The sequence below is a fragment of the Cervus canadensis genome, chromosome 17 (assembly GCF_019320065.1).
Source record: "Cervus canadensis isolate Bull #8, Minnesota chromosome 17, ASM1932006v1, whole genome shotgun sequence".
Lineage (NCBI taxonomy): Eukaryota > Metazoa > Chordata > Mammalia > Artiodactyla > Cervidae > Cervus > Cervus canadensis.
The window spans coordinates 46,352,229-46,372,105 of record NC_057402.1 but is presented as its reverse complement, the minus strand read 5'-3'; the positions used below and the strand labels follow the sequence as shown (position 1 = coordinate 46,372,105).

The window sequence follows — 19,877 nt, the reverse complement described above, 5'->3', positions numbered from 1 at the left end:
TCCATCTGGTGAAAAAACTACTGAGGTCACTGCTTGGATTGGACAAAGGAGCCAACTGATGCCCTGATGGCCCAGCGATGGTCGGAAGTATGGTAGACTCAGCAGACTCCTAGGGGATTCCCAGGTGGTGCTAGTGGTAAAGAACCTACCTGCCAATGCAGGAGACATGGTTTGATCCCTGAATCCGAAAGATCCCCTGGAGCAGGGCATGGCAACCCACTCCAGTATTCTTGCCTGGAGAATCCTATGTACAGAGCAGTCTGTCGGGCTACAGTCCACAGGGTTGCAAAGAGTCAGACACGACTGAGGTGACTTAGCAAGCAAGCAAGGAGCAGATTTGACCAGGAATGTGGTTCTCTGGAGACTGGGGCAAATGTCTCAGCCAGATGTTTGTGCAATAGGTTAGAGCCAGCTTGGAGATAGATCTTTGTCTGGCCTCCAGGTGTTTTAGAAAAATTTTATTTAGTCAGCAGTATTTAAAACTCAGGAAATTTTCTATAAAAATCCAGATTTCCAACTCTTCTGAAGACCTGTTGAGGCTTGGTCCTTGTTCCATTGAGCAGTGAGGGTCTGGGTGAAGCAGCAGCTACCCCTTCAGAGGGGTGCCTGCCTGTAGGAGGCTGCACCCCCATCTGTCCCCTTTGTCTCCCTTCCTAGGGGGCTTCAAGGTGGCCAGGGGCAAAGATGAGGACTTGGAGCGGGGGGAATGGGTAAGGTTGATCCTAATTGTTGGTGGCCCCTAATCTGGGAGCGTGTCACTTCCATGGACTGCATTTTTTTTTTTTTTTGGTCTTCCCAGCAGCCCTGCAAAGTGGCTCCCTCCCAGAAAAGGCAGGTTATCTTGTCTGGCTGGTCAGTGATAAAAGTCAGGACTCACAGGTCTTCTGACTTGCTTCCAATCTGTGACATTCCCTGCCTCTCTGCGGCACTTTTAGTTGTCATGCTTCCCTCTGGACCCTGGGATCCTAGGACTGAGCTTTTGGGGAGGGGACAGGGAGGGGCTGTGCTCCTCAGACATAGTCTCGAGAACGTGAGGCTTCAGGACCTCTGGACTGCCCCCTTTGATGTCCATCCCTGGACCAGAGCACCCCAAACCGGGACTTGGGACTCTGTGAATCATTCATTCAATCAACAGATGTTTATTGAACAACTCCTTGGAACTCACCTGGTCAGGTGATACAAATACTGGATACAAATAATAAGATAGCTTTTTTTTTTCTTAAGGGCCACTTTGTTTTTATTTATTTGTTTATTTGGGTGCGCTCGGTCCTTGTTGTGGCATGAGGGCTGTCTCGTTGTAGCACATGGGCTCGGTTACCCTGCAGCCTGTGGAGTCTTCATGGACCAGGGATCAAACCCAAGTCCCCTGCATTGCAAGACGGATTCTCAGCCACTGGACCACCAGGGAAGTCCCAGTAAGACAGTTTCGACCCTCAAGGATCCAAGCTTGGTGAGGGAGACAGGCACCAGAGGCCCGTCCTCGTCGGACAGTGTGGCCAGTGCACGGCCAGAGTGTGAGCAGGAAGTGATGGGTCCACAGAGGGCCCTTGCCCAGCCAGGGATTCAGGAAGGCCTCCTGGAGGAGGTGAAAGCGGGCTGGGTCTCAGAGGATGAGTAGGAGTTAGTCAAAAGGAAGAGCATTCCAGGCAAGGGGACTGCCTGGGAGAAGGCTGGGGAGGAGAAATAGGACGCTGAGTTGCACTTAGCTCTCCTGAAATGGGAGGGGGACGTGGCATGAACTGGTGAGTTAGGGGCTGGGGCTTTGGGTCCCAGGACAGTGACAGTTCCCAGCAGCAGGGCAGGGGGTGGTGAAGGGAACAGACCTGGATGGCATTAAGGAGGGGACTTGTCAGGATGTGACTGTGGACCAGATGTCCGTGGTGAGAGAAAGGGAGGCAGGAAGTGCGACTCCTGGTGAGGGATGCCCCACAGACACAAGATCCCAAGTCGAGGAGTGGTCTGGGAAGGGGCAGAGGCGGGGAGGCGCCCATGGAGGGTCTCCGCATCATGGGGTCTGGCTTGCACTGGATGAAGAGGCTTGGGGGTCACCAGCGTCCAGGACATTGAAACAGTGAGAATGAATGTGTGGCCCAAGGTCCAAAGGCCCAACAACCCCAGGGAACAAGAAGATTCAAAAGCAGAAAGGCTGGAGAGGCTGGAGGTGATTTGTAACACTGACTTTGGAGCCGGTGGCCCAAGTTCGAATCCCAGCTCCACCGTTCTTCCTCACTGCGTTACTGAGGGCATGTCAGTTCACGTGCGCTTTGGTTCTCTCCCCTGCGAAAAGCGGATGGTAATTCCTACCTCACAGTGACCCGGCCAGGATGCCCGGCAGCCGCCCTTTTATTTAGAGTGCTGAGTCAGTGCTTGGAGGGATGAGGCCCAGGAGGAGGATGAGGGAGACATGAGGAGACCCCCCCCGGTCCCCCCAGCCAAGGCCGGCGTGGCAGACGCTCAGGGACCCCCGCCAGGCCCTGCCCCTCGGCGCCGGGGTTTGGCAGGGAGGTGATGCCTGGGCCCGGTGAGCGTGGGGCTGGCTAAGGCCTGACTCTGGTTAGGGAGTGAGTGGGAGGTGAGGAGTGGAGACGGCTCTGGGTGGCTCTTCTCAGGAGTTGGGCTGAGAAGGTGAGGAGGGGAGCACACCAGTTTCTGGGATGAGCGGTGGAGGTTGATGACCCAGGACTTGGTTTCTGAGGAGATAGGGGGCACCGGGGTGAACAGCGGGAAGTTGAGGCTGTTTATGCCTGAAAGGCCCAGCTTCCTCAGAAAGTGGGGGTCCTCTGAGAGGAGGAGGTAGGGATACAGGCCTCAGCAGAGAGGGGACAGCCAGCCCCTGAAGCAGAGGGCTGTAGGAGCTGACCTTGGTCCTGGGTGGGGTAGGTGGGGGTCAGGCTCCCAAGATGACGGCTGCTCATGACAGGTCCTGGGTTAAGACTCTCCTGGCCAGATGGACACAAGGAGAGGGTGTCTGTAAGGGGCTGGGGGCTGCCTGGGGGTGGCAGGAGCACTTGGCCGGCTTGGAGCAGTAGCGAGCCAGGAGCCAGGCTTTTCCTGAGTGTGCCCGCCCCTTCCAGGCGGGGTTCAGTCCATAGGAAGCGCTTCCGGCACTTAGCCCCCTTCCCCCACCACGACTGACCCTTCCCTGTCTGGTCTGGGGACTCTGCCCTGGCACCGGGGCTGGTGACAGCGGAGTTGGCAGGCCGCCTGCAGCCCGTCGGGCCGCCCAGCGCGGCGCTGGGTGGTGCGAGAGGAGGACACGACATGCAGGTCGGTGCTGAGTCAGCCCCGTCCAGGAGGGCGGTGCTCCGGCGGGCGCAGGTGGGTCCGAGGGTCCCTCCGTGTGACTCCCTGGGGAAGAGGTGCTCCAGCAGAGCCTCTCGGGCGGGGGTGGGCTCTTGTCCAGGGCCCAGACAGACCCCTCTCTGGGGACCTTGGCATTCAAGCTGACGGGCAGCCAGCCGCCCCCCACCCCATCACCCCCCTTGCCAGCTGGGGGCAACTTCTGGGCTCTGACTCCGCAGGGAAGCTGATGTCTTCTGGCTGAGTCCTGCTGGGGCCTGTGGAGGGCGGACTGCTGAGGCCAGGTCAGCGTCCGCTGTGGCCCCCCCCCACCCCGCAGTGCGGGAAAGGTGGGGTGGGGCTCTGAGTCACGGGGGCCTGCCGCAGCGCCTGACTGGCAGGGTGGGACTGCCCCGGGGTGGGGACGGAGCTGAGGCCTGTTCCCGGCTCACCCCGGACAGCTCCGGGCTTCCGGCTGAGTCACGGCCCAGGGTAGGAACTCCAGTTGAGGCTGGGGGCTGAGCTGTCTCGGCATCACTTCCGGCTGAGAGCGCAGGCCCCGAGGGTATGGAAGCGGGGGCCCTGCAGGTAGCCCTGACAAGCCCAAGCCACACTCCCCACCCGTCCAGGTCAGCCCCCATCTCGCCATCTCGGAGCCCTGGAGAAGCCACTGACTCAGGCCGGCCCTAGGCTGGACGGGAAGGTTTCATTCCACCTGGGAGAACCGGCCACAGCTCAGGCAGCCTGACCTTCTCTGCACTGGACTAACCCGCTGGGCAGAGGACGTGGAGGGTGTCTGAGCAGAACGGGACACTCTCTGCCGCACACAGGGCAGGGTACACGCTAAGACTGACCCTGCTGTGTGCCCCAGCGCTTGGGGAGCTGAGTGCATAAACACCCTCCCCCTTCAGTCACCTCGGAGTGAAGATGGCACCCCGGAGCGAACGCACAAGCACGGACAAGCCCTGCAGTAGGGTGTATACACACACAGACACACACACACAGACAGACGCACACTCACAGAGAGGCAAGCTCAGGCAGGAACCCCACTCAGAACACCGCTGAGCAGGAACCAGAGCGTGCGCGCGCCCCACATGGGCCCGTGACCCCAGCCCCTGTCTGAGCCCACGCTCTCTGCTTGGCCGTGAGACCCTTGCTGGCTCAGCGGAGGCCGAGGTTAGAGGCGCCCAGGGTGAGGACCCGGGAAGCCCAGCTCTTCCAAACAGCCCTGCTCCTCTGGCAGCTCTCGCCAGGCTGGATTTTCCTGCAGGGCTTTCTGATTCTGTTTTTGATCTGCTGGAGTGTTGATCATGTGCCAGACACCGTGCCAACACCGCGATAACATGTGCAAAGTTGTTTTGAGCGAAGCTTTCAGTAAATGTGGGTTATTACGTGTATTACTATTTACGTGTCTAATCTCATTTCTTGTAACTACCCTGAGAGGCAAGGTGCTATTACCCTCATTTCACAGATAAGGAAAACAGGGCTCCTAGATGTGAAGTGGCTGGTCCTAGTGGTACCCAGACAGTAAGTGACAGAGGCAGGCGTTGAACCCGGGTCTCTGAGTCTGTGCTGTTTATTTATTTGACAGTGCTGGGTTTCAGTTGCATCATGCAGGAATCTAATCCCCTGACCAGGGATCGAACCCAGGCCCCCTGCATTGGAAGCGCAGAGTCTTAGCCACTGGACCACCTGGGAAGTCCCTCTGAGTCTGTGTTTTTAACTTCTGGCTTGCTGACACTCCCTGCTGGCAAGCGAGCCCCACTGACTGGCTCTGGTGAAGGCCACAGGGCAAGAAGGATTGTGGATGGCCAGGCCTTCAGGACACCGTGGCACTTTGAGTCTGAGAGACGTGGGGCGGAGGGAGGATCCCCAGAATGGGAATGTGTGTGAGGGGACCCCTCGCCTGCTTCTTCAAGGTGTTTTCTGTCCTGTGGTGGTTGCATTGACTCCCAGTGTGACCAGGGAGGCGTGGGGGCTCCTGGGCAGCTGGTGCGTTTGGAGGGCGGGGCTGGACCAGGGCTGGGCAGCTGGCGCCTAGGCTGCCCCTCCCATCTGGCTGTGACCCTTGGCAAGTCTCCCCGCCCCCCATGTCCCCAGGCCTGAGCAAGGCTGAGCTGCCACCTGGACTGAAGCTTATCTCTGACCTTTGGCATTCCTGTGTCTGGACAGATTCCAAGAGCAGCCTCTGCCCAGGCTTACGGGATCCGCCGCCTCGGTAGAAATGCACCTCCTCAGTAAGCAGATAAGCCCTCACTGTCAGGAAACTGGAGGGCTGTGAAGGGATGGGGGGGGGGCTTCCCTGATGGTCCACTGGTTAAGAATCTGCCTGCCGATGCAGGGGACACGGGTTCGATCCCTGGTCTGTAAAAATTCCACATGCCTCGGGGCAACTGAGCCTGTGCGCACAGCTACTGAAGCCCGGCGCTCTGAGAGCCCATGCCCTGCAGCAGGAAATCTTGGTCTGTGAGAAGCCTGTGTATTGTAACTAGAGAATAGCCCCCGCTCTCTGCAACTAGAGAGAGCCCACATGGCAGTGAAGACTCAGTGTAGCCGGAAATTAATTAATTAATTAATTAAAAATAAATTAAAAATGCTAAAATAAAAGACAAGGGACTGCAGTGGCTATTTGCTCTGGTCTCACTGACTCCTTGTGAACCCGCTGTGAGTTTTCTCTTCATTATCTGCATTATGAGAAAACTCCAGTTCGGTGAGATGGCATCTACCCTGCCCTGCAAACATGGTGCTTCTCAAAGTGTGTTCTGTGAGCCTCCTACTTCAAAATCCCTGGGAGCTCAAAAACTTTCGCGTTCTCAGGCCCCATCATGGGCCAGCATCTTCAGAGTCTTCAGGGTCAGCTTGTGGATCTAGAGTTTAAGTCTTCCAGGTAGTTTTGCTGCAGTTTGTAGACCAGGAGTCCAGGGAGGAGACCCCCTGAGTTGGCCTTCCATCACACTTCTGGTGTGGTTTTTTTTTTTTTAATTGGAATATAGTTGCTTTACAGTGTTGTTAGTTTCTGCTGTACAACAAAGTCGATCAGCTGTATGTATACACATCCGCTTCCCTCTTGGACCTCCCGCCCGCCTCAAGTCCCACCCCTCTAAGTCGTCACTGAGCCCCGAGCTGGGCTCCTTGTGTTGGGAACAGCAGCTTCCCACTAGCTATCTGTTTTATACACAGCAGTGGATACATGTCAGTCCCAGTCTCTCAAGTCATCCCACCACCCTCAGTTCAGGCATTTCAGTTCAGTCGTGTCCGACTCTTTGCCACCTCATGGACTGCAGCACGCCAGACTTCTCTGTCCATCACCAACTCCCGGAGCGTGCTCAAACGCATGTCGGCGATGCCATCCAACCATCTCATCCTCTGTCGTCCCCTTGTCTTCTGCCTTCAGTCTTTCCCAGCATCAGGGTCTTTTCCAATGAGTCAGTTCTTTGCATTAGGCGGCCAGAGTATTGGAGCTTCAGCTTCAGCCCTTCCAGTGAATATTCAAAACTGATCTCCTTTAGGATTGACTGGTTTGATCTTGCAGTCCAAGGAACTCTCAAGAGTCGTCTCAAACACCACAGTTCAAAAGCATGAATTCTTCAGCGCTCAGCTTTCTTTATAGTCCAACTCTCACATCCATACATGACTGCTGGAAAAACCATAGCCTTGACTAGATGGACCTTTGTTGGCACAGTAATGTCTCTGCTTTTTAATATGTTGTCTAGGTTGGTCATAGCTTTTCTTCCAAGGAGCAAGCATCTTTTAATTTCGTGGCTGCAGTCACCATCTGCAGTGATTTTGGAATCCAAGAAAACAGTCTGTCACTGTTCCCATTGTTTCCCCATCTATCCCACCACCCTACCCCCTGTCAGCACACTTGTTTGCCTCTCTACTCCAGCCCTGCAAATAGGTACGTCTGTACCATTTTTTCTAGACTCCACATGTATGTGTTAGTATGTTATATTTTTCTCTTTTCTTCACTCTGTATGACAGACTCTTGCTGTGGGGCTTTGTGTAAACGTGATCCTGAGCTTCAATTTCCTCATTTGTAACCTGGGGATGGCAGCAGTTTCTATCTCACAGGACCATCTTGGGTATCCAGGGACTTAATAAGTACAACACGTTGACCCAGCACTTTCCTGGCAGCATCTGTGGTGGCCAGACAGAGGGGTCTCTTGGTTGGGGAGGGAGGGGGATGGTTCTTCCCAGAGCAGAATGCAAAATGACCAGGCTGTTTGTTCCAAAAGGCTGACCAGCTCATCAGCTCAAAGTACAAGCAACATAATTGGGCCTCAATTATGTGTTGGGTTTTACGGTTGGGAAAAATAGGGGGTTAGTGCTGGAAACTTTCCTTGGGCCTGCCAGCGTATCCTTCGTGTGTGTGTGTGTGTGCGTTCACACTGCGCCAAGCAGCATGTGGAATCTTAGTTCCCTGACCAGGGATCGAACCTGCACCCCCTGCATTGGGAACTTGAAGTCTTAACCACTGGCCTACCAGAGAAGTCCCCATTCCAATGTGTAGAGTGCTAAGAGGAAGTGGTGAGGAGTTGGGAATTTGAGGCAAAAGACTTGGAATCCAGTGTAATTCCAGTCTGAACGTAAGAGTTCAGAGAGGCCTTCACTTCTCCAGACCACAGCTGCCCTACGTGGTTTATGCAGCAAAGTTCAGGCTCTGGACAGTGGGCAGGACTTTGCCCTGTGAGTTGCCAACGCAGCCCGTGTTTCCGCTCTGGTTCTAGACTGACAGGCCTCCTAGCTGCAGATTCCCTCGTAGACTCCCACACTGGCACCTTGTAATACTGCCTTACCGCATCAGGAGACCTTGTGACGAACAACAGCCTTGGGAACTCCATCATTCCTATTCGCTAGAGGGATTTCCCATTTTATGTGCTGGGGGGTCCTGCTGAAGGGCTTCCTTCAGCATGAACAGCCAGGTAAAAAGCCTGGCTCCCCCCAAAAAGACTGGTATGTGTTCTTCCTCTTGAACCGTGAGGACAAGGTAAACTGATTTTCCTTTTCTCTTTGGCCACTGGGAGGCTCAACACTAAATGCACAGCCCATGTCCAGTAGCTGCCTGAGGACTTTATGACCTGTTGATGTGAACCTGTCCTTCCTTTCTGGTTTAGATGCTTTCTTCAGATTTTTTTCCCCCTCCGCTCCTGATTTTTAGCATTTATATTTCACTACCTTCTTTTCTTCGTGTTTCCTTGCCCTTTGTGGAGCCAGGCTGGGGGTATGTAAAAATGCTCACCCTGTAAACACACATGAAGCTGTCTTCACAACTGCTTTGTTGGCATGGTGCATTTTTTTTTTTTTTTTTCTTCCTCAGCTTCATGAAACTGTTAGCGTGATTGCAGTCCACTGGTCAGTTACAAGATGCTTGGGGTTGGGCACGGTGGCTGCTTTTTGCTTGTTTTTCTCTTCTTATCAGCTGCCTAGAATTTTTAAAATAATTTCCCTCCAAATCCATTAGTCACTGAGAGCACAGGCGGTACCCTGGTGGATAGATGTGTGTGTATATCTTCTTCTTCCTTTCCTTCTAATTTATTTCTTTAGCATTGCACAAGTGTAACCTGTAGAATCAAAAAAATGATAACAAGTGCAAAGGGAAAAAAATGACCAAGAATTCTACCAGGATACCACTTTTCAGTATTTTGTGATTCATCCTTCTTGAATTTTTCTATGTTTATGTTTTTCCCACAAAAAATGCGAATCTAACTATGCATAGTGTTTTTTCATTTTCATTTAATGGTAGATAACTAGTATCTTTCCTTGTTATTACATATTCTACAACAATGAAAGATACTTGAAATTTATATGACACATACATGCACATAGTTTTTTTGTTTTTATTTTTTTAAAGCATAGAAGACTTATTGTGAAAAGCAGTAATTGCCTCCGTCTTCCCCAGTCACAGGCCTGGGTAAGAGGGGCAATTTTAATCATTTAGACTTGTTGTTACAGAGTGGTTCCCTCCACTTAAATAAAATGTTTACTCCACGATTTCTTGGTTTATTGGATTTACTGACTTGCCCCTAAGAAAAAGTAAAGGTTTCCATCACTTCCATCACCCTTCCCCACTTCCTCCAAACATTGTCTGCCTCTGTATTTGGTTACCTTTGCAATTTAAAATTTAAGTAATATACTTAAGCCTCAAGTTCTTGTTCTACAAACCATAGTCTCTTGTGGCCCTTATTCTCAGAGGCCCTTCCTCTCAGAGGAAGATACGGAGACTGCATTTTCCTTGATTTCCTTTCACCCCCCAGCATCATAGTGCTTGTCTGATGTAGATTCAGGCTTCTGAGGGCAAGGTTATTAGCATTTCCATTCTGTTTAATAACCATAAATCGCCCATGAGTGACACGAAGCAGTGCTGAGAACTGAAGGCTGGCGCCCCGGGTTAGCGTTCCTCTGTGAATCGTGTTCACTGCTGCCCACGGGAGTGGGCTGTGCTTACAAGTCCTTTTCTTTGCGTCTAATGCCACTCAAAGGAGAATGTTAAAGAGACTTTCGTTTCTTACATTCTGTTAGATGCTCAAAATCCATCACTTTCTATTTCAGCTACTCAATATCTTGACCACGCCTTTCTTGGATAACTTTGCTTGTTTGTCTGGAGTTGCTAGTATAGCAGCGTTTTACCAGCTGCATGGCATTCCGACATAGAAAGTGTTGAGATTTATTTTCACCCAGCCCCCTGTAGTTGGATTTGAGGTGATTTCAGTCTTTCATTAACATGAATGGTGCTGTAACTAATGTTCTTTGACATTCATCATTGTGCGTTTGTTTCATACATAATGTTTGAGAATCCGGGAGTGCTGCTCCTTTTAAATCTGACTGCCGGTCCTCAGCCCCATGCACCCACTGCCTTGCTGATCTACCTTCAACCGCATCAGTCTGTTCTAGAGGTTGGTGTAAGAGCATTCTCCTGGGAGGAGTGGCCCCCAGGTAATGTCCATCATCTTCTCTCCAGGCTCTGAAAAGCGGTCATTCCTCAAATTTGAAGCTGAAAACATCTTCAACTACACAGCCCTCCTGCTGAGCAAGGATGGCAGGACTGTGTACGTGGGTGCTCGAGAGGCCCTCTTGGCACTCAACAGCAGCGTCAGCTTCCTGCCAGGCGGGGAGTACCAGGAGGTCAGATGATGCTCAGGGGTAGGCTGGGTGGAGGGTGCCGGTGGGTGGGTGGGGGATGGGACTTCTGGGTCCCAGGATAATGTAAATGGGGGAGGGGCAAAGAATCGAGAGGCGGAGCCTCTGTTCCCAGGTGCACGCTGACCTTTCCCTTTCTGGCTCCCCAGCTGCAGTGGCCCGCCGATGCAGAGAGAAAGCAGCAATGCAGCTTCAAGGGCAAGGACCCAGAGGTGAGCCAGCACCTGGAAGTAACCTGGGCTGAAGGAGGGCTGGAGGCGTAGGTCTGGCTCCAGGATGGAGGCCGGAGGCGGGAGCAGATGCTGCCAGCTGTGGTGGAAAGGACATGGGCTTCTGAGATGGCCAGACCTGGGTTTGTGTCTCGACCCTGTACTTATTATTTCTGTGACCTCGGACAAATGGATTTGCCTGTCCGAGCCTTAGTAAAATGGGGGTAAGGATGCCTGTCTCGCTGGACTCAACATGAGCATTCAGTGAGCTAATACATATAATGAGGGCCAAACAGACATCAGCTTCCAGCAGGAGCAGTGATTGGGTGGGGGTGGGAGTCTGTCCCTTTGAGGATAGTGTTTGATGTGGCAGGCCTGACATATCTCAGCTTGGTTTTGGCCAGACCAATGAGTGGGGACCAGTCAGCCCAGAGTTCTTTGGGAAGATTCCCCACCATTCCCAGAGGCCTCCTGGTCCTGAGTGCAGCAGGGGGCAGCTAAGGTGAAGGCAAAAGACACCAGTCTTGGGGTCAAGATACAAGTTCAGGGAATTTTATGGGGTCCAGTGGTTAGGACTCCTAATCCCTGGTCAGGTAACTAAAATCCCATAAGCCAGTGGCATGACCCCCCGCCCCCCAAATTTTTTTTTAAAACATAGGTTCAAGTCCTGACTGCTTTTGATTTCTTTTATTCAACAGAAATGTGTTAAGTACTTACTCTGTGCCTGGGTGCTTTGAGACACTGGTTATTATCGTTGTTGAATCACAAAGTTGTGTCCGACTCTTTGCGACCCTATGAACTGCTGCACGCCAGGTTTCTCTGTCCATCACTATCTCCCTGAGTTTCCTCAAATTCATGTCCATTGAGACAGTGATAACATCCAACCATCTCATCCTCTGTCGACCCCTTCTCCTCTTGCCCTCAGTCTTTCCTAGCATCATGGTCTTTTCCAGTGAATTGGCTCTTCACATCAGGTTACCAAAGTATTGGAGCTTCAGCATCAGTCCTTTCAATGAATATTCAGGGTTGAGTTCCTTTAGGATTTACTGGTTTGATCTCCTGATTATTATATCATTGTGAAAAGGAAGAAATCAGTCTTGTTTTAAGGGTGGTCAGGTTACACTTCCTTTAGAAAGAGACATTTAAGCCACGATTAGAAGGAGGGTTGAGGGGTTTGACGTAAAGAACAGGACTGTGAATGTCACTCTGAGGGAGGTATTTGGGAAACCTCTGACAGACTGAGCAAGCGCAGTGACGTGGTCTAGTGTGGGTTTTCAGAAAGTTGCTCTAACCACCGTGGTGGGGAGCAGACTCCTGGGGGCAGGGATAGAGGGAGACCAGTGAGGGGCGAGAAGGGATGGTAGCCCAGACCAGGGTTGGACCAACACAGGGAGCAAGAAGTCTTGGTCAGATCCCGGACGTATCTTGAAGATGGAGCCACCAGGATTTCCTGATGGAAGAACCAGGGTGGGGTTGGTATAAGAGGGGAGTCAAGGATGCTGTGAGGTTTGGGGCCTGAGAAGATGGAGTTGGCGTCTGTGAAAGTGGGGAGACCCTTGAGGAGGGAGTTTTGGGGGAACAGTCAGAAGCTCAGGAGATGCCTGTTAGGACACCCTCTCAGAGGCAATCCGAGAGTCTGGAGTCCAGGGTTCAGGGCTGTGTGTTCCTCCTGTTCTGGGCTCAACTTCCTCACCAGGTGGGGTTAGGAGAGCTCAAAAGGGAGATGTTCTGTGCCTTCACCCCAGACTGAAGTGAAGTTTCCCAGTCACAGAGCTAACTGAGCCCGAGGGTCCCCTCCTACACATGCACACGCACGCACACACACACGTGCGCACACACACGCACACAAACACACACACACGCTCCATGATCCTCTGCTCCAGGAGGCGCTGTGCCTTGGGTCTGGTGGGGGGGGCTCAGAGGCGCCCCCTAGTGGCCTGTCTGTGCCTGACAGCCTCCTCCTCCCTCCAGCGGGACTGTCAAAACTACATCAAGATCCTCCTGCCTCTCAACAGCAGCCACCTGATCGCCTGCGGCACGGAGGCCTTCAGCCCCGCGTGCACCTACATTGTGAGTGCCCCTCTGCACCCCAGGCCGGCCCCCGGCTGGCCCAGGAAGTAGCCCTCTTTCTGCCCCAGGGAACTGGTCTGCAGTGCTGACCACTGGTGAAGGGCAGGGCCCTGGTGGGAGGCTCCTGGGAGGCCAAGGGCCCTGAGAGCCCCGGGACCCTGCCCCAGCCCTGATGGGTGGGTCTCCCTGCAGGGGGCAGGGAGAGGAGGATTCCCTGGGCACAAAGATCCTGGCTGACCCACGATCACACCCTCTCACTTCCTCCAACTCTCTCTCACTTCCTCCAGCTCTCGCTCAATCCCCGCCAGCCCACCTCATCCACCCTCCTCATCACACGCACACCCTTGCGTTTCTGCCCTTTGCATGACTTCGTGGAGAGTGGCATTTTCAGGGCGTGGGTCAGAGCAGCCAGGTTCCGAGTCAGATGTTCCTGGGTTTGAACTACATCATTGCCCTTTTCCGGCTCACGTAGCCTTTCTGAGCCTCTTCTCTGCCCCATGGGACAGCCACCATGAGGGGTCACAGCGAGGCGCTGTGGGGACTATGGCCCGGGGCCAGGATGGGGAAGAGGCCCTCGGGCCACTGCCCTCACTCTAAACACCTCCCTGCTCTTTGGCCAAGCTCGCTCACTCTCTGGTGTGGCCCTGACCTCCCCGCTCTGCTCCCCTGCAGGACGTGGAGAACTTCACGCTCGCACAGGACAAGCGGGGGGGCATCCTCCTGGAAGATGGCAAGGGCCGTTGTCCTTTTGACCCCAATTTCAAGTCCACGGCCCTGGTAGTCGGTGAGTGGGGGGCAGGGCATCAGAGGGGCCCGGGTGGTTGGTGCCATGCTGGTTCCCAGGGGTGCGGCGACCTCGGGCGGCTTTCAGTTCAGCTCTTCTTAGTTCTTATTCCCTCCTCTGTCCTCTTCAAGCAAGAAGGGCCGCACTCAGGTCACTGTGGGCCCTGAGCGGGAAGGGGCTGTGCCCAGGGCCCATTCCCATGGGAAATGTTCTCTTGGCAGATGGTGAGCTGTACACGGCAACAGCCAGCAGCTTCCTGGGGAATGACCCGACCATCTCCAGGAGCCAAGGCCTCCGCCCCATCAAGAGCGAGAGCTCCCTCAACTGGCTTCGAGGTGAAATCCTCCCGCCGCCCGCCCGGGGGCAGTCCCCAGGCCCCAGGGAGGGGGCCCTGTACCCTCAGCAGGGCCAGAGAGCAGAGTCTTCGCCTGTCTGGGATCTCTGGGCTGATGGTGCTCCCCACTGGCTCCCCCCCCCAGACCCAGCATTTATGGCCTCAGCCCACATTCCCGAGAGCCTGGGCAGCTCGGAAGGGGACGATGACAAGATCTACTTCTTCTTCAGCGAGACTGGCCAGGAATTGGAATTCTTTGAGAACACCGTGGTGTCCCGCATCGCCCGTATCTGCAAGGTGAGGGGGCTGGGCCACCCCAGAGGCTCCACGTCTGCGGCCTTCTCCTGTCCTCCAGAAGGAACAGCTTGGCTGCTGGCATTTCTCTTTTTATCTTGAATTTTTGGCTGAGCTACGTCTTCACTGCTTCCAGGCTCTTCTCTAGCTGCGGTGAGCGGGAGCTTTTTCTCTAGTTGTGGTGCACGGGCTTCTCGTTGCGGAGCCCAGGCTGTACTTGGAGCTGCGTGGTTGTGGTGCACGGGCTTAGTTGCCCTGAGACATGTGGGATCTTCCTGGACCAGGGATCGAATCCGTGTCCCCTACATTGGCTGGTGGATTCATAACCACTGGACCACCAGAGAAGTCTTCTCTTAAGTTAAAATGTCTGGTTTTTTTCTTATTTTAAAAAAATGTGAAGACATAGCAAAGTACACACAAAAATCACAAAATAAAGAGGCAACTTGGTATGGTGATTAAGAGTGTCGACGCTGGAGCCCAGCTGCCTGGGTTCAAACCCTGCAGGTCGTGTGATCTTGGGCAATTTCCTTGCTGAGAAATCTGTTTCAGTTCCCTCCTCTGTTCAGCATGTAGGGTGCTTAGAAATGTGCTGAGGATCCACTAGATGGTGACTGTCGGTGTTAAAATCTCTTCATCTTTCCACAAGAAGTGACCACTGTTAACAATTTAGAATGTTCCTTGCTAATCTTTATTCTTTTGCACATGTGTAAAGACGGTACATATTTATATTACGTAAAACCATGTGCAAACAAAGAGATACTGTAATGCAACTCTTTAGCCTCCCTTTCTGCTCAGCAGTAAATCGTGAGGTCTTTTCATGTTTGTAGACAGACTTCCCTTCGTCTTTTTTTCTGGCTCCTTGCAATTAGGGAAGCACTGTCATTTACCTAGCCAGCCTTCTGGCAAGGGGGAACTGAAGGCTGCCACTTCAAGTCTTTTTTTTTTTAATTTATTGTTTATGTGAAATTTAGATTTAGCCAGAGGCGCTCTTTCTCTCTACATATATATACACACACACACATGTATTGGCCATGGGATGCAACATGTGGGATCTTAGTTCCCTGATCAGGGATTGAACCAGCGTCCCCTGCACTGGAAGCATAGCGTCTTAACCACTGGACCACCAGGGAAGTGCCCTGTCTTCTTTATTTGAGATGAGCTCAAGGCCTGGTGTTGTGTCTGTCAGGCCCTTCCTGGTGTCTGTCTCAGCCACTGCTGGGGAGGGGAAGCGAGGAGCCGTCCCTGAGCCCAGCCTCTCTCTCCCTCACGCAGGGCGACGAGGGGGGCGGGCGCGTCCTGCAGCAGCGCTGGACATCCTTCCTGAAGGCACAGCTGGTGTGCCTGCGGCCTGACGACGGCTTCCCATTCAACGTGTTACAGGACGTGTTCACGCTGACGCCCCGCCCCGAGGATTGGCCGGACACCCTCTTCTACGGGGTCTTCACATCCCAGTGGTGCGCCCCCCGGGACCTAGCTGGGAGCGGGCCGGGTGAGGGGTGAGTGGCTGGCCTCACTGGGAACCCCAAGGCTCCTGGGGCTCATTCAGCCAACTTCCTCGGTAGGAACGGGGGGACCACGGAGGGCTCTGCCGTCTGTGTCTTCACCATGAAGGATGTGCAGTCGACCTTCAACGGCTTCTTCAAGGAGGTGAACCGCGAGACGCAGCAGTGGTACACAGTGACCCACCCAGTACCCTCGCCCAGGCCGGGCGCGGTGAGTGCTGCTCCCGGCCCCAGGGCAGCATGCTGGGAGGGCGGGTCCACACCCCACGCTGGGCTTGCTTGCTTTCTCTAAGTCTGTTGTCTCATCTCGAAAGTGGGGGCAGAACCCAGGGCTGCTTGTCTTTCCAAGTTCGACGTGACCGTGGCCGTCAGGTTGGCAGTGGGCTGGACAGGGCTGTCCCATCAGAGCGCCGCCTGCCGCGAGCCTCTCTCCTGCCCCACCGTGAGCTCCTCGTTGTTGAGTGGCTGGCTGTGGGCAAATGGTCCTCACCAAGCAGACCTTGAGACAAGGATGTGGGTGCTGGCAGTTTCTAGGGGAGCTACTCCCCAGAAGCAGCAAAGAGGGGACAGGATTGTGGAGGGAGGGGTGGAGCCAAGAAAGTGGGGGTCGGAGGGCTGTGGGCGCCTGGAGCTGAGGCCCCGGGGGCCCTGGGAGGCTACATGGAGTACATCTCAGTGTTGTCCCACTGGGGTGTTTGTTACTAACTGCTGGGCCTCAGTGATTGAGGGTCACTCTGGGATGTTAATTCCTGGAGCTGCTACAGAGAATGCCCCTGGGCAGAGAGAATCAGGAACCCTTGTGCTGTCGCTCAGTCGTGTCCGACTCTTTGCGACCCCATGGACTGTAGCCTGGCGGACTCCTATGTCCATGGCAATTCTCCAGGCAAGAATACTAGAGTGGGTTGCCATGCCCTCTTCCAGGGGATCTTCCTGACCCAAGGACTCGAACTGGGGTCTCCTGCGTTGCAGGCGGATTCTTTACCAGCTGAGCTACCAGGGAAATCCAGGAAGCCTCTGGCAATATGGCAGACTAGCTGCAGGCGCCCTTGTGGCCCCTACACTAGAACACCTTGCTCAGCCAGGGTTTCTTGGGAAAGGAACTCTCACTTCCTGCTGAAAGGATGCCATAGGAGCAGGAAGTGCGGTCATGCCCAGGGGAGGGGGTGGGGGAAGGATGGGCAGGAAGGAGGGGTGGTTGGTGGGCAGAGAGGGGGAAACCCTGGCAGCCAGGGCCCATGGCCCCAAATCCCTGGACCTGCAGATAAGCGTGTTGACTCCACAGAACTGGAGAGCCATGCTGTGGCCTGGCTTCTGAGGGTGGGGGAATCCCTGCTGTCCACTGGGGAGGCAGGGCTTGGCAATCCTGGCGGGATCTGTAGTACACCCATCCTGCTGGCCACCCCAGTGCCGCCCATCTCAAGCCAATGCCTTCTCCTTCAGTGCATCACCAATAGTGCCCGGGAGAGGAAGATCAACTCGTCGCTGCAGCTCCCCGACCGCGTGCTGAACTTCCTCAAGGACCACTTCCTGATGGACGGACAGGTCCGCAGCCGCATGCTGCTGCTGCAGCCCCAGGCCCACTACCAGCGCGTGACCGTCCACCGAGTGCCTACCCTGAATCGCACCTACGACGTCCTCTTCCTGGGCACTGGTAAGTGCCCACAGCAGGCTGGCTGGGGGTCGAGGGGGCATGGGCGGCAGGCTTCTCGCTCCGGGCCTGAGCAATGTCCCTATTGCAGGTGACGGCTGGGTGCACAAGGCGGTGAGCGTGGGCACCACGATGCACATCATCGAAGAGCTCCAGGTCTTCCCAGCAGGACAGCCCGTGCAGCACCTGCTCCTGGACGCCGACAGGGTGAGCAGAGTGGGGAGTCTGGGCAGTGGGCTTGGGATGCCCCGCCCTCCTGCCCCAGCCGGGTGGAAAGATCTAGGCTCCAGGCATGAGCTGTCGGAATGTGGCGGCGGGGGGGGGGGCGGGCCAGGTGCGTGAGAAGCGGCTCCCCGGAGGTGGCTTTGTGGGGCGCTGGAGCCGGGGCCTGCCTCCCATGCTGCGTGTCTCTTGCAGGGATTGCTGTACGCTGCCTCACACTCGAGCGTAGTCAAGGTGCCTGTGGCCAACTGCAGCCTGTACCAGAGCTGCGGGGACTGCCTCCTGGCCCGGGACCCGTACTGCGCTTGGAACGGCTCGAGGTGTGCACCCATCACCCTCTACCAGCCGGAGGTGGCCTCCAGGTGAGAGCTCGTTCAGGCCCATTCCCCTTGTTCCTCCTGGTGCACCCGCCTCTAAGTCCCTCTGCTTTAGACCCTCTGTGGAATCACCACACAGCCTCATTTGTGTCTGCTGTCTGGACATCATTTTTTGAAAAATAATTTTATTTATTTAGTTTTGACTGTGCCGGGTCTTTGTTGCTCTGTAGCCTTTGCTCTAGTTGTGGCGAGCGGGGGCTACTCTCATTGCAGTGCACAGGCTTCTCCTTGCAGTGGCTTCTCTTGCTGGGGACCCCAGGCTCTAGAGTGTGAGCTTCAGTAGTTGCAGCTCTCGGGCTGTAGAGCACGGGTTGCTTCGCAGCAGGTGAGATGTTCCTGGACCAGGGATTGAAGCTGTTACCTCCTGCATCGGCAGGTGGATTCTTCACCACTGAGGGAAGCTCTGGGCATAATTATTAATCTGCTCCTTTCCTGACTCTCAAAAGAGTTGTAGTTCAGACAGTAAATTATGTTTGCCTTACCCATCTCTAAAGCAGGGACAGGATTTGGTAGTTGGTATGAAATGTCATAACTGTGAAAAGATTTGCTGGAGACTGGATTGACACGTGAATGTAGTTAAATAACAGAAAATAAGGGCTCTGTAACAGTCCATTAACAGACCCATTAAGGGACTTCCCTGGTGGTCCAGTGGTTAGAACTCTGCTCCTCCACTGCAGGGGACGAGGGTTTGTTCCCTGATCAGGAAACTAAGATCTCGAAAGCGGCATGGCCAAAAACAGACCGATTAAAAATTGTTTTCAAAATAACTGATTTCGTCTAAGAAAACTTAGACAATAGAGATAAGCACAAGCAAAATAGAAACTACCCAAATTTTACAACCTAGAGAGACTTAGATTTAATATATATCCTCCCAGATTTTTCCATATATGTGTAATATAAAGAAAAAAAATTTTTTTAAGTTAAAAAAAAGCTTTAGTTTTTTAACAACAACAAAAAATTATTTGGCTGCAGTTGGTCTTTGATCTTTGCTGTGACATGTGGGATCTAGTTTCCAGACCGGAGATCAAGCCCAGGCCCCCTGCATTGGAAGCTCAGGGTCTTAACCACTGGACCATGAGGGAAGTCCCAAATACATACGTTTTAAGTAAAAGTTGGATCTGTCCTATTTGTAGTGTCTGTACTTCACTCAAGTGCATACCTGTTTCCAGTTTTATATTTTAAAACATCACGTGTGTGTGTGTACACATATGTATATCTGAAAGAACACTCCAAAAAAATGCCACCGTTATTGTTGACTGGGTAATTGTATTTTTTTTAATTATATTTTAGCTCCGTAAAGTTTTATTTTGTTTTTAATACTTAGGTATTTATTTGGTTATTCCGAGTCTTAGTTGTAGCATGTGGGATCTAACACCCTGACCAGGGATGGAACCTGGGCTCCCTGCATTGGGAGCTTGGACTCTTAGCCACTGGACCACCAGGGAAGCCTCTGATTGTGATTTTTGTAATGTTTTTAGCCTTTGTGCTTGGTTGAGTTCTGTGTTTTCCAAAATCAAGTCAGTGCCTGTGCTTTGCAAAAGAGACAGATACATGTTAATACATACAGATTTGGCTGTCCTTCCAGACGTTCTCTAGGGGCTCACTCTGCTTTTGTGATTAAGGAAGTATCACAGCAACTTTTATATGAAGTAAATACTGTGTAGACAGAGGAGATGCCAGGTCTGTCTACAGAACCTGTGGGCTGGGGCATCGCGAAGGGAGGCCGCCTGCCTTTCACCCCTGCCTTGGTCCTGGTGGTCCCTGAGCCCTTCCCCAGGCCCACGTCTGCAGGGCTGTGTGCCAGTGTCTACTGCACGGAGGAGGAGGGGGGCAGATGCAGGCTGGTGGGGTTTCCTGGCCCATCCCAGACTTTTTGGTCCCCAGGCCGTGGATCCAGGACATCGATGGGGGCAATGCCACGAACCTCTGTGGCCCTTCCAAGGCCCGGGCGTCTGTACCAAAAGGTAAGGTGCCCCACCAAAAGATGGAGGAAAGGCAGGGGTCAAGTCTGCCTGGCAGGC

At 53.7% G+C, this 19,877-nt stretch overlaps 1 protein-coding gene across 2 annotated transcripts in view; it reads left to right on the top strand.

Moving 5' to 3' along the window:
* Positions 1–19,877, top strand: part of SEMA4B (semaphorin 4B) — a 41,924-nt gene that overhangs the window by 20,135 nt on the left and 1,912 nt on the right. For both annotated transcript variants that reach the window (XM_043490180.1, XM_043490181.1), the window contains exons 3-14: positions 10,238–10,401; positions 10,566–10,628; positions 12,597–12,695; positions 13,368–13,479; positions 13,701–13,814; positions 13,959–14,110; positions 15,380–15,561; positions 15,670–15,820; positions 17,050–17,260; positions 17,349–17,464; positions 17,675–17,841; positions 19,741–19,820. In XM_043490180.1, the coding sequence (XP_043346115.1) occupies positions 10,238–10,401; positions 10,566–10,628; positions 12,597–12,695; positions 13,368–13,479; positions 13,701–13,814; positions 13,959–14,110; positions 15,380–15,561; positions 15,670–15,820; positions 17,050–17,260; positions 17,349–17,464; positions 17,675–17,841; positions 19,741–19,820 (1,611 nt within the window). The remainder of the gene's footprint in view (positions 1–10,237; positions 10,402–10,565; positions 10,629–12,596; positions 12,696–13,367; positions 13,480–13,700; positions 13,815–13,958; positions 14,111–15,379; positions 15,562–15,669; positions 15,821–17,049; positions 17,261–17,348; positions 17,465–17,674; positions 17,842–19,740; positions 19,821–19,877) is intronic.